The sequence below is a fragment of the Lonchura striata genome, chromosome 2 (assembly GCF_046129695.1).
Source record: "Lonchura striata isolate bLonStr1 chromosome 2, bLonStr1.mat, whole genome shotgun sequence".
Classification (NCBI taxonomy): domain Eukaryota; kingdom Metazoa; phylum Chordata; class Aves; order Passeriformes; family Estrildidae; genus Lonchura; species Lonchura striata.
This window is the reverse complement of record NC_134604.1, coordinates 103,146,402-103,163,050: the sequence shown is the minus strand read 5'-3', so window position 1 is coordinate 103,163,050 and position 16,649 is coordinate 103,146,402. Positions and strand designations below refer to the sequence as shown.

Below are 16,649 nucleotides of genomic sequence, written 5' to 3'. Positions count from 1 at the left end.
TGAACAGGGATGGTTGGAAATATTAACAACACAGAAAAATCTTATTTGTTTATTTACTTCTCTGTAAAGCATAAATTGAATTTGCAAATTGATTCTCAGCTTTTTGAGTTGGAAGAAATCATTTGGTTTGCTGGTCAACACTCAAAGTAAGAAATAAAAAATTAATAATCATATAAACATAGCAAATGAACTTCTAAATGTACAAAGGCAAGCTGGTTAGAAGGGATAAGCTGTTCAAAGTTTCTGGAAGCTGTAAAATGTCTTCCAAAGAAAACACTAAAAAGAAAAACTTCTGAATGAGGGGCAACCTTCAAAGTGACTTTCAAAATTGTATTTTCTCTTTTCCTTGTTAGTTTCTTTAATATATTTTCCCATGTAGAAGCAGATTATTGACCCAGGCCAGGTTACCATCCATCTCCCTTAGGAATAGGCAAGGAACTAGAATGATAAGGCTGGGTCCAGCCTTCAGTGCCACATTTGCTGCTTAAAAAGAGGTTCAAAGACCAGGCAAAGGCTCCAGGAGGTTCCTTTCCAGCCTCTCCTCTCCAGGGAAGATCCCAGCCACACAATTTCCAGCAGTGCCTCTCCAACAGACAACAGCCTGCCCAGTGGTTTTGATGTCTGTTTTTACCTTTTTTGCAGGAGCTTTTACACCATCCTTAGAGGTATCCAACCCAGAACCTCTCAGAGGTACCCTCCCTTGTGACAAACCAAGAGCCAGGGCTAACACACAATAGTGTGTGATCCAGAAAAAAGGGATGGGTTCTGGAGGAGACCCCAGAATCCTCTTATAGCATCCTTCCTTTGTATCCTCTTATCAGGATACCAGACATCTACATCCCCAGTGAAAAGTGGAGAAAAATTTGGCCAGGTCTAAAAGTCTTAGATTATATGCTGACTTCAAAGGAGAAAGATGAATAATAATGAAGTGGTGTGGCCAAGAGGTCCTCTGATGCTTTGTTAAATGCAAGTATAATATCAGTGTTAAGAAGGACAGATCCTATCTCTGATTAAAAGGTGCAGGCATGTGTTTGTATACACACACACTTAAATTTCTATGTATGAATGTGTATGACTCCATGGATGGATAGGCAAATGCAACTAAAACCCTGACTCTCCTTCATTTTTCCCTTCCCCATGGCCATCACTTCCCCCTGTACTGCCTTTCACTTTCCTCTGCTCCAGCTGTATCTCACCTGGCTTACAATGATTGTCTCCACACCTGGTGCCCATCCTCCCACACTGCTGCTTACAGCCTCTCCACTGAGCCCTCTCAGCCTAACCTGTGCTGGTGTGTGCACCCCATTCCTCAGCTCCTGCACAAATCCCTTTCATTTTTCTCTCTGCTGATACCTGAGCACTTTTTTTCTTGTTGGCTAGAGCCAGCTGTGATGGTGACAGTCACCTCCCCAGCCAGCTGTGAGGCTGCAGCTGGCACCCAAGGCTGGTGTTGAGCACAAGTGACACCTCCCAGAGCTGTGGTGTCCTCGGGGAGCCTGGCCCCAGGAGTGGCAGAAGAGGCAGCTCCACACCCCTGTGCCTTGTCACAGCTCCCCAGTGCCTTGTCACAGCTCCCCTGTGCCTTGTCACAGCTCTCTGGCACCAGTGGGGTTGGGTGTGGCCCCTCACCCATGCCCTGAGCAGGGAGGAGCTCATCTGAGTTCCTCCATGCTCCCTTCTCCTGACAGGCAGATAAATGCCAAGGATGCAGGGAATAGAAGAAAGAATAAAGATTTTTTGCTAATTATTCCTGATTTGGGGTTTTTTTTTCTTTTCTTTTTTTTAAATTAAAAACTGTTGAATTTCCAAAACTATTCTTTTCCACTTTGTTATTCATATTGCCCCTTGTTTTATCCAACTGGTTTGTCTTGTATCTCCCATCTTTTCTGTCCATCCCCTGATGGTCTTTCCCTGGTGCTTCAATTGAACTATCATTTTAATTTCATATTTAGCTGAGGAAAGTGATTCCAGTTTGAAATAATTATTGAGAAAAATGGACCATTTGCTAAAAGAATATAGTGTTTTACATTTTGGATGTAATATTATTTTAGCAACTTTTATTTTATTTCCTTAAACACTAATTTTCTTATTTCACCTTTTGGTCCACAACTTTGGTGATCTTATAATATCTATCTCAAAATATAAATGTTATGCTAAAAGCTACTAAACTAGGCAAAAGAAGAAATGAAGCAAACAGAAACAAAAACCCAAGGGTAATTAGTTATTAACACAACACCAAGCTTCATCAAAAATTCTGTGGAGTTATATGAAATGTAAAAGTTTAAAAAAGAAAAACACAAAAATGAGAGAAAAAAAACAAGGCAAAAGTATCAGAAAGAAGTGGAGTATGATGATTTAAAAGTGGGAAGTAGCTAAAAAGTGGCTGATATTTTTGAGGCCAGATTTGACATGCCTTAGACTGGTGAGTGAGAGTTATTGGTTTATTTAAATAATTTTTAAAAAAATTACTGGTGGCAGCAATGACTGTGCCTTGGTGTCCCTCAGCAGGCAGAGTGACACCACTTTCATTGCCCTTTTCTACCACTGAACAGTTGCAGAGACAGAATAATATCCCAGCAGGAGCCCCGATTATCCCTCCCTGCCGGGGCTCAGGTGGAGAGTTCCTCCAGCCCTGCAGAAGGCAGAGCAAATAGCTGTGTTAACAAAGGGAAGGGACCAGAAATCCAGCTGGCATCCCCCAGGCCTGAATGTGCTGAGGGGTGACAAGAAAAGAGCTACAAAGTTGGTGAGGGGCTGGCTATTATGTAGTCCTGGGAATAAGAAGGTAAAGACAGGCATGAGATGTTCCATCTCGTAGAGGGCCACTTCATTTTTGAAGCACAGCCATGGGACAGCTCTCAGATGACAGCCCTGCAGTCAGGGGCTGCCTCCCACTTGATTTCCTGACAGGGGAGCTTTCCCATTTTTGGGAGCTTTCCCATTTTTCCCAGCTCTCCTTTTGCCAGGAGTCTACAGGTTCTGCACCAGTGCTGGCTGCCCCAGGGCTGACCATTGCTGTAGAGAGGCCAGCGCTGGTTCACTGCTCTCTTGGAACTGTTACCCTGAAGAGAATACACCACCCTGGTCTAGTCCTGACATCCAGGAAAATCCCTAAAATCATACCCCAGGGCTGACCAGTGCACCAGCAGAGAAAGCTGTGATCAGAAGGTAAAATTCACAATTAAATCTAAGCTATAAATGATGCCTTGACCACAGGGGGCTAAATGAAAACACCCCAAACATGAGCAACCTTTGTTTGTCCCCCTGCCTCACAGACAGCACAGAGCCACCCCCAGAACAACCTATGGCTCAGTTTGAGTAGGGCTTCTGGAGTCCTAAGGAAATAAAAGCACTGGAGCTAAGCACTGGCACTGATTTCAAAGTCTGTGTGTAGAAGAAGTCATTTTTAAGTAGCATGATTAGACTAATTAAGTTCTGCTTAGGTTTTAATTTGCATTTTAAGGATTTGATTACCCACTAGTAAGAAAATAGAATGATTCTCTCATGTATTTTATGACAGTTTGTGACACAGTCTGCGCTCCCATGTTTACAAATAAATAAAAATAACATACGTAGATTAAATTATGTTTCATTCTGTATCATTGCTATCAACAGCAGGTAACTAACAATGCTGTTTTGTATTACTAATAATAACATTATCTCTTACTATGATTTAATTCCTACAGAATGTATTTCATAAATCCTCACTGTACCATTTCAAACTCTGTGACCAAGAGACATAATCCATTTTTAATTGCAATTCAATTACCCCTTTTTTTCATTAAGTTTAAGCTTCAAACATGTGACTACTCTGCATATGAGCAGGGATACCTTACCAAAAAAAAAAAAAATTCACAGGAGTTTCTGAATAATGGGAGTTTGCCCATAGGCTTTTTGTGGCATAACATATTGCTGTTGACATAATTCTATTAAAACTTAATATTAACAGTATTTAATATATAAATTAAATAATAAAAGTTAAAATATTGTTAGAAGATTATGTAAATTTGCCTTTTTTCTACTCACTCTGTTTTTGGAACTTCTTTTCTAAGCCAGTAGAAATCAGATTGGGCTGCGTATTTGCGAGTTTGCAATACATTGCCAAAAAAATCATTTTCTGTAAACTTCAGCTGTACCGAGAAAGCACAGACATTTTTAAAGCATGTCCAAAGAAACAAAAGCTGACATAAAACAAGCAGAATTTTTATATGAGATAATTACCTAATTTTTTTTTTGCGATTATCAAAGCAAGTAAAATTTTCACACTTGGTAGGCAGAATAAATATTTTATGAGCTTACTTTAAAAAAACAGTGGTTGAACAGATCTGCACAAGGGTCTGGAACACTGGGAAAACTCTTCATTGTGCAGAATGCTGCTGAAGGAATCATAAGCACCCTACAATGGATTGCAGACTGCACATTGCTATGGTTATTATTAAGACAGCCTCTTTCCCAGGAGAAAGTAGGCTTACTTTTATTTTTAAAAGTGCATTTTAAAACCACTTCCAACAATGTAATGAAGTCCCCTTTTTCAGCTTGCTTTACATTTTATAAAAAATACTTCATATTCTGTGCCTTCTGAGAGTTCTACCACATTAAATATTTACAGCCATAGGGCTCCATGCTTCTATAAGTTTCCAAATCTAACAGCATTCACACACACAAAACTAAACAGGCAAGGAAGAGGGATGTTAATAAGTTATAAATCCCTGTCATCAGTTTAAAACAATTCTACGATTTGTGAGGAAGTTGCTCTTTAGATGTAAACTACTGTTTTGCAGGCATGATTAACAAGTATTTTTCACCAGCCATTGCCACTTATCAGAGCAAATAATGCCATACACTGAGTGACAGTGCTGGTCACATACTCTGTCTCATTACACTGCTTTCACTGCATCTCACCCTACAGCTTCCCTGGACAAGGACTAGGCTGGTTGAGTTGGTTCTCTCAATAAATGATACCTCTATTTAGTGTGTGTTCATGTGCTCTGGCAAAGATGATGATTGCTCTTTTATTTTACTGCTTCAGGATTGAACTTGTGTTTCTAGTTTGCCTGTGACTTTCAGTGATACAAATCATCAAATGCATGCCATAGTTGGAAAATATTAAAATTATTATTATTATTGTTGTTGTTGTTGTTGTTAATAATAATAATAATAATCATCATCATCATCATCATCATTTACCTTCCTGCCTTAGTTAGGCTGAACAGGTACTGGGGCAGGAAGGAATCCCCCCACAGTATCTTTGTCCAGCAAGCAGCACAATAGGCCAATACATTGGTCAGGACCTCTTGGCATGATTATAAGCATCAATTGTAAATTAAATTCATAGCCTGGAGAGATGAGGAGAACTTATGTACTGCATCCTAAATTGTGATATTCTGAGGTTAAATGCATTAGGCTTTTTGAAAATCATTATTTGGAGAAAAAATGCTTTTAGTTTGTCTCATTTTTTTAACTAAACACAAAATTATTACATTGTGTGCTTAACCTTTAAAATGCTTAATAGCAGGAAAGTTCTTTGCACCCAGGCAGATTTTACTCCCAGCAGGCCTCATGATCTCACTTAGATACAACAGCATTGACTATTTAGACAAAATTTAGAGCTAGCACACTTCAAAAATAAAATAAAAATAACCAGGCAAGTACAAGTCCAGGTGCATGCCAAACAAAAGACTAGCTTTGACTTTAGACAGCAGCAAAACAGAGCAAAGAATGGCTGCAATAAATCAATAAAGCTGCAAGCCTGACACTTACTGTTTTGATGTCTTCATTAATATATGTGTCATTCATTATAAACTGAGGGTAACCAACTTTCGCCATAACTGCTTTTGCCTTTGAAAAAGAAAAAAAAGAGAGAAAAAAGTTTTGACAGATAAAACCACTTCTCAGCATACAGCTTTTTCTCTTTCTTGCTCAGTTTCCACTTGGTATTATTATGCTTCCCTGGAGCCATCCTAATGTAACTTCAGAACAACCTGGCTGCAAGGTAAACTTGGTGCCACAAATGAGCTCTGCATCACAACACAGAGGGTCCAGATTCTGTTGTCAGATTATCACAGTGGGTCTGTCACTGCCTGCAGTGCTCTTGCGTACTTACAGCAACGTGTCTGAGTGCAAAACCTTAACAGCTGATTTTCCCTACAGGGTTTTGTGTTAATCAGATGGTCCAATGCCTGTTTGTACAATGTTTTCCAAAGGACATCAGGAAATGGCCTGTTTCTCTGTGCCACAGTAGCTGATGCACATCCAGCTGCTAAAATAGATTTGATGCACAGATGTGAATCAACCTTGATCCCACCAAGTGCAGCCTGGTGTTTCCACTGAGGGCCACTTCTATTTGCACCTGGGGATGGGTCCTTTTCTGAAGGACACTGTACAGTCCAAAAACCACAGGACTGATCTGTGTGTAGTTCTCCAGTTTCCTTCCTTTATTTGCAGTCTTTGCTCTTTCCCTACTGCCCATAACGGTGTTAAAATAAGACACTTCAATTTTCATTAATCCTCTTTCAGCTGTGACTTGGTCCCAGCATTTATGCACAACCTGCACAAACAGTCCAGTGTGAAGTAGCTGTAGATGAGTATTCCCACTTTGTAAATCATGGTGTGAGTTTATAAACAGCTCTGGTAATGTCCTCACAAAAACACCAGCAAGCCACTCAGACACCTAGAATCTCTGTGGAAACAAGTTTCCAGAAGAAAAGGAGAAGTACACAAAAAGATGAGATGACATACCAAGAAGTGAAATGTGACAAGTCCATAGGATATATTACAGCTATTATGGACTAGGTTAGCACAAAAGTTTAATTTTTTATGTTTTCAGAATGCTGAATATAATTTCTCCATAGGTCTTTGGAATTTCCTCTACCCCTCAAAAACTGTGCCTCCATGGTCATCAGACTCCAATGTCAAAACTCAAATGAATACAGCAAGATATGAAAAGCGATAAATAATTTGCCTTTAAACCAAGAACAACCATACCAATCCTGCACTCTGCTCTCTGTGAGCAGGGCCTGCACCTTTTTAGGGTCCAACAACTTTCCTTGCTGCAGGGACTGACTGCTTAAGAGAAGATTCCCCTTCCTCCACATGTTCTTTCCCCTTCTCCCACTTCACAGTTATCTCAATACAGCATGACCTTGTATACAGCAATACATAAAACCAGCTGTTCCACAACTTTAAGGAGAAAGGTGATGGAGGATTGCCTCCATTTAACCAAAGTCATTCTGCCTCCTCTTTTATTTTTCAAGAAGAAAGGTCTCTTTTCTACTTCAATCTCCTTCAATTTCTCAATCTCATTTCCAACCCAAAGTCATAATCCTCCATTTGTGACATCACAATTAATTGTGGTTGAGATAATTAAGATGCCACAAACAGAAGATAACAACTTCAGGTAAAAAATTAGCAGCAGGAGAAGACGATCTCTTTAGCAAGAAAGATCCCATTGTCATGCAAATTGCCCTAGTAATAAAAAAATCAATGGAAGAAAAATGCTGAATGGAAAATATGAAATGAGCCAAATTAACTCTCAACAGAATGTTTCCTCACTTTGACAGAAGGTTCAGTAGTCTTTCATGATATTTTAAATGCTGTGGTAGGGAGGGAGAATAAAAAGCCAGGAAAGGAGCAAAAGTCAGCCGCAAGTTTGTATGTAATCTAGAGTGTCTGAGTTTTTCCTGGTGGTGTTGTCAGGTCCAACCAACTGAACTTTGCAAGGAATCAGAAAATTTCCTTTACTATTTCCCATGTTTCAATACTACTTAAAACTAGCTTTGGAAAAAGGAAAGGCAAAACCCAACATTTTTCATTTCTGCTAAGTCAGCTACTTAAACAAATCAGGTGTATCTCAAATGTTCTGCATGAGTTCATTATTTGCTTTGTGACTTTCACATTTGATGTTGTGAGGAGATTTCTAAGCGTGAGAACAAAATAGTCGGACACTATGAGACCATTTTATAAGGGCTATATAAAACCCTAGTAAATAACAGAGTGTGTCTTGAGATTTTTGAAAGCAAACTCAAAAGGTAATGCTGCTTTTAGTACTTTAATGCTTTGTCAATGTCTAAAGTTGTCTGTATTTTGTGAGATTAGATAGATAGATAGATAGATAGATAGATAGATAGATAGATAGATAGACAGACAGAAGGGGAAATGTTATATTCTTGCATTTGTTACCTAAAAGGCATTACCACAATATGTGTGGTTTAGAGAGCAAATAAGACAGACAAAATTGATGCTGACAGCGAAGGTTGTTTGGCTCCTGGTTAGGTAAACTGTTTCCTATAGCCAAAGCAAACCATCATGAGAGAACATAGGCGGCCTTCTGAAGTCCTAGGGAATCCCTCTGACTGGGATTCTTCCTAGAAGCTTTGCATCAGGTGCAAACCTTTTCAGCTGAGCCCAGCACATGGCACAATTTATTTACACAGCTGACAAGTTAGAAAGTATCATAATGAGAACAGGTTTCTAAATTTGCATGTTGGAAGTCTTGTTTCTGTGCCTATTTTTCTGTTCACTTGTGTAATATTTAACAGCAGTTGGGAGATGCCTTATTTATATAGCACAAGGAAGTGGAAAACTCTTCTACAGCTTGCTTACTTTTTGATAATGATGTCATTATTTTCCCCTTGATAGGATTAAAAGTATATATAAGAGACCAGCCTTCCAGGAGGCAAGCACAGGGAGTCAAATGAAATGTGACAAATGTACAGGAACCAGCCATGTGGCAATTGCACATGAATCCACCATAAATCCACCATGCACAACTTTTTATGGTTTAAAGGCTCATTTAACTCCTTTCTCTAATTTGCATATTAAACAGCCATGTGTGCAGGAAGAAAAGAGGAGCTGGGGTATTTCCCCCAGGCACCATTAAGCACTCAGCCTGGGTGTTGGGTAAATTAAGGAAGCTCATTTCTGCAGGGTGCTTTAGGGTAAATCATGATGACTCTTTTCCATCCCAGCAGCCAGAGGGAGCAGGCTCTGGGGCAGAGGAGCCAGAGTGGGATTACTTCCACCACTCCTTTGCATGGAAGTTCCCCCACTGACTTCAACACAACCGGGATTTTCCCACCAGTTTTTCTGTCACAGCGAGAGCATTGCAAGTCAATTTTCTACATGGGCAAAATAATAAACAGGCTTTCACTCTCTGCTTAACACCCTGCCAACGTGGGAATGCACACGTGTCTCAGCACTCCAAAGCAGCCCAGGTTCCAGACTATTCAAATTCTCATTTGACAACCAAGCATGTGAGCATCCTGAGAGCCTTTTTGTCTCTCAGAGTATGACTTGGATATTTTATATTACAGTAAGTACTGACATATTTTACTTACTTTAAAGAGAAAACAAAACAAAACATACATCTCACAACAAAGTTTTATGAGTCTGACAGAGATCTTCTGTATATTAACTTGACTCAATAACTTTGTGAATATCATTTTTAAGCTTCTAAATATATAAAAAATTAATACAATTACAGTTCACTGAAAAAAATTAGCATGAAATACATTGTGAAAGCTAAAATAATTCATGGCAAAGTAATGTTCCATTTAATTACAAAGATTAATTCAGCCTTTATATTTGTGCCCAGTCTTTTCATTTTTCATTGAGAACAGATGATTCAAGAGCCATCTGGTAAAACTGCTGCATAAATATCACTGCATCTATCTAGGGTTTACATACGGAAAAACTAGAAAAATAGAATGATGGATCTTGGCAAAACACAGTTAAGTTCCATCACAGGACTAAAGCCCAATCCTACAGATGTCACTAGGAAATCACTACTGACTTGAGTGAGAGATGGATTGAGCTCACCCTAATTATGCACAGTATTTCCTTTGTGGGAAAATGAAATATCAGGGATTTTCACATTGCCAACTACAAAGGAAAGTGAAGTGGCAACTTAAACATGAACACTTGGTCTGAAGTGACAATTTTTAACAGTACTTGATCTGCGGTGAACTGTCTAATCCATACTCAAGAATATCATTATTTATTTTTAGAACTTGGCTTAACTGTTCTATTTTTGTTGCATAACTGTCCTCATTTTGTTTTGTCACAGTAATAGAAGCTGTGTAGACTTTTCAAGAACTGGTGTTTCATTTAATAATAATTCACATTCCACCATTTCACACTGCACCATAACCATCCCCTCTGTATTACAAGAATTGTTTTGAAAGCTCTAAAATAATTGCTAAAATAAGGAAGACAGAATCACAGCTATTATTGCCTCTTGGTAATAGCTTGAGGCCAAGGTCAAAGAAAAAGTAAAATAAATAATCAAGTGACTTGTGTGAATAATGACTCTCATGTACACATAAAATTGCTTTCACTTAAATACACATTATGGTTTCAAAAGTAGCTGAATCCATTTAACAACTTTGTGCTGCCAAATGGAAAAAAAGTCCTAGTCCTTGTCCTTCTCCCCCACTCCTCTCAGCTCTGTCCATAGTTCTTCTCATGCTGCCTGCACCCCCTGCCTCCAAAGGCTGCCTCAGCTTCTCAACACATCTTTCTGTGGGACCACTTAACACACCAATAACAAGGTGGAAATTTAACCAAGATTTTCCCAAGCTAATTTTCTGCCAGATCACTGGGCTGAACTACTTACTACATGGAAAGACCCAACAAGTTCTGGAACTTTTACAAGCCAAGTGCTGGGGACACATGATGTGACAAAATGGAGAAGGGTTATGTGGTACAATAGTTACCTCCTCCTCCGAATGATCTTTTGAAACCAAAGCCTCACTCAGACAAAACTTGCTGGCAAGACAATGCTATTTAGTACACTTAAAAATAACATACCATACCTTATAATCCTAGGAAACAGAGAGGAAAAGGGACACAGCAATTCCTAAGACAACTGTTCATTGAGATTATATGTTCAGTCATAATAACTACTATTCAGCAAGACAATATTATTATTACACACCATAAAGTTTAAAGCATCCAGAAGTTTAGTAGGACTACCATGGACAAAAGAGTCAGAAAAAGCAACAATGTACATCAGTGCTACTCTTTTCTGTTCTAAATCCATTCTGGCTCTCTGGAATACAAAGATTCACTCATTGGTTCAAGCACTGTGATGAAAGTTTCACTAGAATTAACCTTTCAGTTTAAATGGATCCCACGTGAAATTATTATTTTTTTAGCAATAGAAATGGATTAAGTCAGAGAAAGTGTGAAATTAGCATTTTTATTTCAGTCTTATATAAACATACTAATTGACTGTGATATTTTCATAAGCACAACTCCTCAGTTCAGTGCAGCACTACAATTAATAGACCTAGTCATATTTTCTCCTTCAACCAGAAACTCATTCTGCTTCTCACTTTGCTTTAATTTTGCTTAGAAAAAACAATTCTTTGTCCATTTTATTTTAATTCCAGATTTCATTTGCAACCTCTGTATGACAATTAGCATGATTCCATTATGTTATAAACAGAATATTATATGTAAGAGACATATATTCTGTCTTTCGCAAACAGAGCATCATATCTGCAATACCTCTATTTGTGGCACACAGAAAATATTTTCATCTTTGAAGATGTAAGTGCACTTACACTGCAGATCAGCACAACTGAGTTCCTGGCACAGGATGTGTGTAACTGCTAACTATTCCTGTCCAAAGCACCTGGGTGAGTTTTAAGGGTCTTTGGATTGTCAGTGGAGCTGGAATGATGCCCATGGACCAGAAGAAAGGATGATGCCCAGATATGCAAAATGCCTCAGCTATGGCACCACACCAGCAGTGACAGGTCAGCTCCAGTGTGGGGGTCCTGTGTTGGATTCCTCTCTGCACACCTGTGGATCACCTGGGGCACGACTGCACCAGGGTGTGTGGAGAGCTGGGAGCTCCTGCAGTGGCACTTCAAACAAGCCAGAAACTAAAGTGTTGTGCTCTGAAGACACAGACTATCATTAGTATCATGTTGCTATATAGTTAGATATAGATATAGATTATATAGATGTAGATGGTATATATAGATATAGATATATAGATAGAGATATATGTCCCATGGTGTGTGCTGCTAAACTGCCTTTGACAGGGCTCATGCCAAGCTAGGCTTGGACTCTTACTTAGGAGTATGTGTAAATCCATACTCTTCCTGCCTTTATTTTTCAGCCAACATTCCATGTTTTCTAATGTAGCTATCTCTGAAAACCAAACAACCAAACACACTCCCCCAACTCCAAATTCTCTTTGTGTTTTGAAATTAACTTAAATATCTTCACTGATACAATTTTGCACCAGGATCCTAAGGATTTGCAATAGCAAAAAAAAAAAAAAAAAAGCCACCTTTGGTTGGTCTTTGTCACATTGGCGAGCTGCAGAAATTATTATATTCTATAGAAACTCCTTCCTGGAAGTGAAGGAACTCCTTCACTGCTAACCCCCAGAACACCTCGTGAGTTGACCCACACTCCCATGTTCATGCCACTTCTTGCTAGAAACACACCCACCTTTGCGGTGGTGTGTTTTTCTTTCATTTGATATTTGTTTAATATCTGTTTCCCCCCCCCCAACCCCCCTTTCCCTGCCCCTTTCCCTAGAACCTTCCCTGTCATTCATTCTAGCCCCCTCCTCAGCTTCCAGATGTTAGTTCTGCCCTAAACTCCTCCCCTGCTATTCCCTCATTGGTTACTGTTCCTACACCCGTCCTCCTGAGTTCTGTATAAAACCTTTGCCCCCCCGCCCGCCGGGGTCTTGGGGCTCACTGAATAAAACCATCTCGTTCACCCCCAAGTCCCGTGTCGCCTTCGTCTGTCCCCGCGCCACGAACTGAGACTGCAGAGCTTGCGGGGGAAAGCGGCCGCCCGTTCTCTTCCCTCACCGCCCAGCCTGGCACGGCTCGGAGTGCCGCAGCGAGGAGCGCGTACCGCGCTACAACACACCTTGATCAAAAAATATTTTCTGCTGTTTTGTTTTAGCTCTAGACAAGCAGCAGGCTTAATAAACCCCACTGTGCTAGCAAAATAAAAGTCCCCAGGGATCCAAAAAACTGTGCTGAGATCTCTGGCACGGGATACTGAGAGAGCGGCAGGCTCAGAGATCTCTCCCCATCATAACTGTATGGGATTTTATTTACCACAGCATTTCTTCTCCAGTTTTATGCAAAACTCTGAATAACCTGTTCCAGAAAGGGACAACTTCTGACCTTAGTCTCTGCTTGCATCACTTTACATTCATTTAACATTTTCAAGGTTAAGCAAAGGTGCTGAGCAGTTTTTTTAAAATAAAGAATAGCATGTGAAAAATTCCCTTTTCATTTCTCATTTCACAAGTGAGTTTCAGCTGCAGTCTTGATGCAACTGAAACCAGACATGGTAGAGACCCCTTTTAACACTACTCAAACTAAAATAGTGACTGAGAACTTAAACACCAGTAGTACTCATGACTTGCATGTTTTATCTGAGGAGGAATTCCTTTTGCTTGAAGAGGGACCTGACCAGCACTGTTCCAGTAAGCGTGTCTGTCACTCTCAGGTGTCCATGCCTTGTAATATATGGGGGGAAAGCAGATGTGTACATAATCAAATACATAGGCTGCAGAACACAGAAAAAATATACAGAAAATCCTCTACTCTCTACTCAAGATCAAATTCCTCTCTATTCCAAACCTTTACATATTTTTAGTTTTAAATAAATTATATCTAGTTATTTTCACATTGATAAAGCTCATCCCATATGCAGAAAATTGAGCACAAGACGCTTCACAGCTCCCTCACAAATTTTGGCAGCTGAGGAAGATTTTACTCTTAGCTACAGCATCCTGGCTTCTAAAAGGCCACTAAAGGAACAAATTCCTCAGTCGGATGAGCTGCTTGTGATATAGTTCCTTTATGGGTAAACTCCAGCAATACCAGTACCTGAAGCCATTTAAAATCTCACAACTTTGCTTCAGACCCCAGTGACTGGTACAACATCTGAGCAAGATGAAGTGCTGCTGGTTCACGCTCCTGGCTCTGGACAGCTCCATGGTGGGGTCCATGGTGGGGTCCCAGCCCCACCCTGCCCTGCTGAGCTCCTCACTCACTCCCAGCCAGCAGGCAGCTCTCTTCAGTGAGCATTTACAGCACATGGAGATCACCACAGCCAGGAAAAGCACTTTCATTGCAGAGAGAGGCAACGCCAAGCACATACCTGGGCATGCCCTTGTAAACTCCTCCACACAGAGAATGGCTCTCCTGCACCTCCGTATCTGCTACTGCTGAGCTGGGGGACTACACTTTGTAACTGTACCTCTACAGAAGACAGGTTTATTTGTTAAAACAACAAAGATAGTGAAAGTTAAAGCTGAAACAATCCAAGACTTTCACAGGTGGTGGAAGATGTCTAGCTCTTTGGAAGAATTACTCTGTCATTTAGCATAACGATGTTTCCATGTTGCATTTCTGCTATAAAACCTTGCGATTCACCCTGGTCCCTGAGCATCTGCAGGTGTCTGTCCATCTGTCTCCCTCCTATTTCAAGCATGAGATTTGTCACAAGTGTTTTGATGTTACACACCCATTCTGGCCTTATGTAGTCGTGGCTGATTCTGAAAAATGACAGCTGTGAGATCAGGGTTAAATACAATTTCCTCTCCCTTCACCTGTTTTCCACTATCTGTTTGCACGGTGCTCAGGTTATTAATGGAACTGACATCCCTGCACAACTGAGTGAGCAGTAGCAGCAGTCAGATAACAAGGGAGAAGCTGACAGCAGCAATCTAACCCCAGAGATAAGAGATAAGCAAACATGCCATGGCTATTAGTTTCAGCTCTGGCCAATGGAGAAGAACATCTCCTGTGGTTACAGATCCAGAAGGCCCAGTCTTCCTGGGAAGGTTAAATTAAATTCAGGATGTGATAGCTGATTCGTAGAGTTCAAAAATTAAAGTTTGTGATGAGAAATAAATATTTGATGTAAAACTAATATGAAAGGAAAGGGGATGTTAATCTGATAGAAAGTGAAGATTTATTTTTATTCAGCAAAAACCATGGAACACTTCTACTCCAGAAGGAAAATACCATTCTCTGTTTCTTCTAGGTGAAAAAATGTTACTCTAAAAACTGGCATTTTCCAAACAGCTATCTCAGGAATGATGTAGGAGTGGCAGCCTCAAAATCCTGACCAAATTCCAAACTAGGTAAGTAGGACAAATTTTTAAATCCATTACATCATTTCTGAGAAGCATCTACTTTCCTTACAGCTTCCTATTGAGTTGTCCCCTTCTTTTCATATATCCATGCACATGATAGAAGAAGGAATGAGCTGTTCAGCCTCAAAAAGGGATGACTGAGAAGGAACCTCATCAATGCCTCTAAGTATCTGAGACTGTCAGAGGATGAAGCCTTTTGGAGGCTCTTCTCAGTGGTGCCAAGCAATAGGACAAGAGGCAGAAACTGATACACAGGAAGTTCCACCTCATCATGAGGAAGAACTTTACTGGGGAAGTGACCAAACACTGGAACAGATTGCCTGGAGAGGCTGTGGAGTCTCCCTCACTGAAGATGGTCAAGAATGATCTGGGCACATTCCTATGCCAGGTGCTCTGGGGTGACCCTGCTTGAACAGGGACGTTGGACCAGATGACCCCACTGTGGTTCCTTCCAACCTGAGCCATGCTGTGATTTTGTGAAAAATGAGTTAAACCAGGAAGATAAACCTCTAGAGATAAATATAATGCACAAAGGAATTGCAGACATGTTGGAAAAGAGTTAAAATGTGACTCTGCCTTTTCCAAACTTCAACACATTCCAACCTTATAAGGAGATTGGCTCATTGCTCCCTGCAATGCAACCACTACAATGCAACCAGGCCCTTGAATGTTTTGCATCCAGACAGAGACTACCCTAATTTCAGAATGCTGACTTCCACAAAGGAGAAGTGTGGCTAAGGTTTAGTTGGCACTCAACAAAAGTACACTTTCCAATTAATAAATAGGAAGGTGGTTTCAAGAATATTTGAATCAAACTTTCCAGTAAAACCAGTAAATTAGAAAGTCATCAGTCACCCCTATGGCTTTTGAACAGGAATTAAGTGTATGACTGAAATTAGAGTCTTTGGAAATTCCTCCTGCTTTTCTGAAGTATGTTTAGCAGTTTCTGTGAGTGCTCTGAAGCAGTCTTACATTTTGTGAAGTTCTCTGACATCCTTAAAGCAAAGATATAAAGTCTTCTTAAAGGAACATGTAAAATGTGTTTTGCAAGCTTTAGTTTTGGAACTCCATCCCTCTCTTTAACCAAATATTTTTCTATCAGCTTTGTGCTGGCTTTCATTCTAGAAATAGCCATTGAAATCGGAGGCACTGAGTCTCAGGGCTGGTTCCACTGTCATATTTTCAAATTAATTTTCATAGGATGGGTCCACAGACCCCACAAAACTCAAAAGGCATTTCTAATTTTTTGCAGAACACCCAGTAACCACTTTCAAGACTGGATGATTTGTCAGCTTTGTGCAAAGTAGCTTGGCATTAAGCAAGATTAATTTCAGCTCCTGAAGCTGTGGTGCCTGGCCTTTTTGTCTGGGCTTCCCTCAGGTCTCAATGAAATGTTATTTTTCAGAACTGTATCTAGTCTTGGACAGTCTATGTAAAGAAAAGCAGGAGGCTTCTTTCTCCCAGTATGTATTGCTGTGCCAAGACTTTACAGAAGCAAGAGTGA

General features: G+C 40.1%; 1 protein-coding gene and 1 long non-coding RNA gene across 2 annotated transcripts in view; one reads left to right on the top strand and one right to left on the bottom strand.

Annotated features, from left to right (window-relative positions):
- The window catches only part of PHEX (phosphate regulating endopeptidase X-linked), a 97,843-nt gene that overhangs the window by 30,692 nt on the left and 50,502 nt on the right, over window positions 1-16,649 (bottom strand). The window contains exons 13-14 of the mRNA XM_021552941.3: window positions 5,761-5,838; window positions 4,027-4,130 (exon numbers count right to left, since the gene is read on the bottom strand). Coding sequence (XP_021408616.2) covers window positions 4,027-4,130; window positions 5,761-5,838 — 182 coding nt within the window. The remainder of the gene's footprint in view (window positions 1-4,026; window positions 4,131-5,760; window positions 5,839-16,649) is intronic.
- Window positions 1-16,649, top strand: part of LOC144245954 (uncharacterized) — a 37,169-nt gene that overhangs the window by 2,991 nt on the left and 17,529 nt on the right. The window contains exon 2 of the long non-coding RNA XR_013339529.1: window positions 15,034-15,133. This is a non-coding gene — a long non-coding RNA (uncharacterized LOC144245954). The remainder of the gene's footprint in view (window positions 1-15,033; window positions 15,134-16,649) is intronic.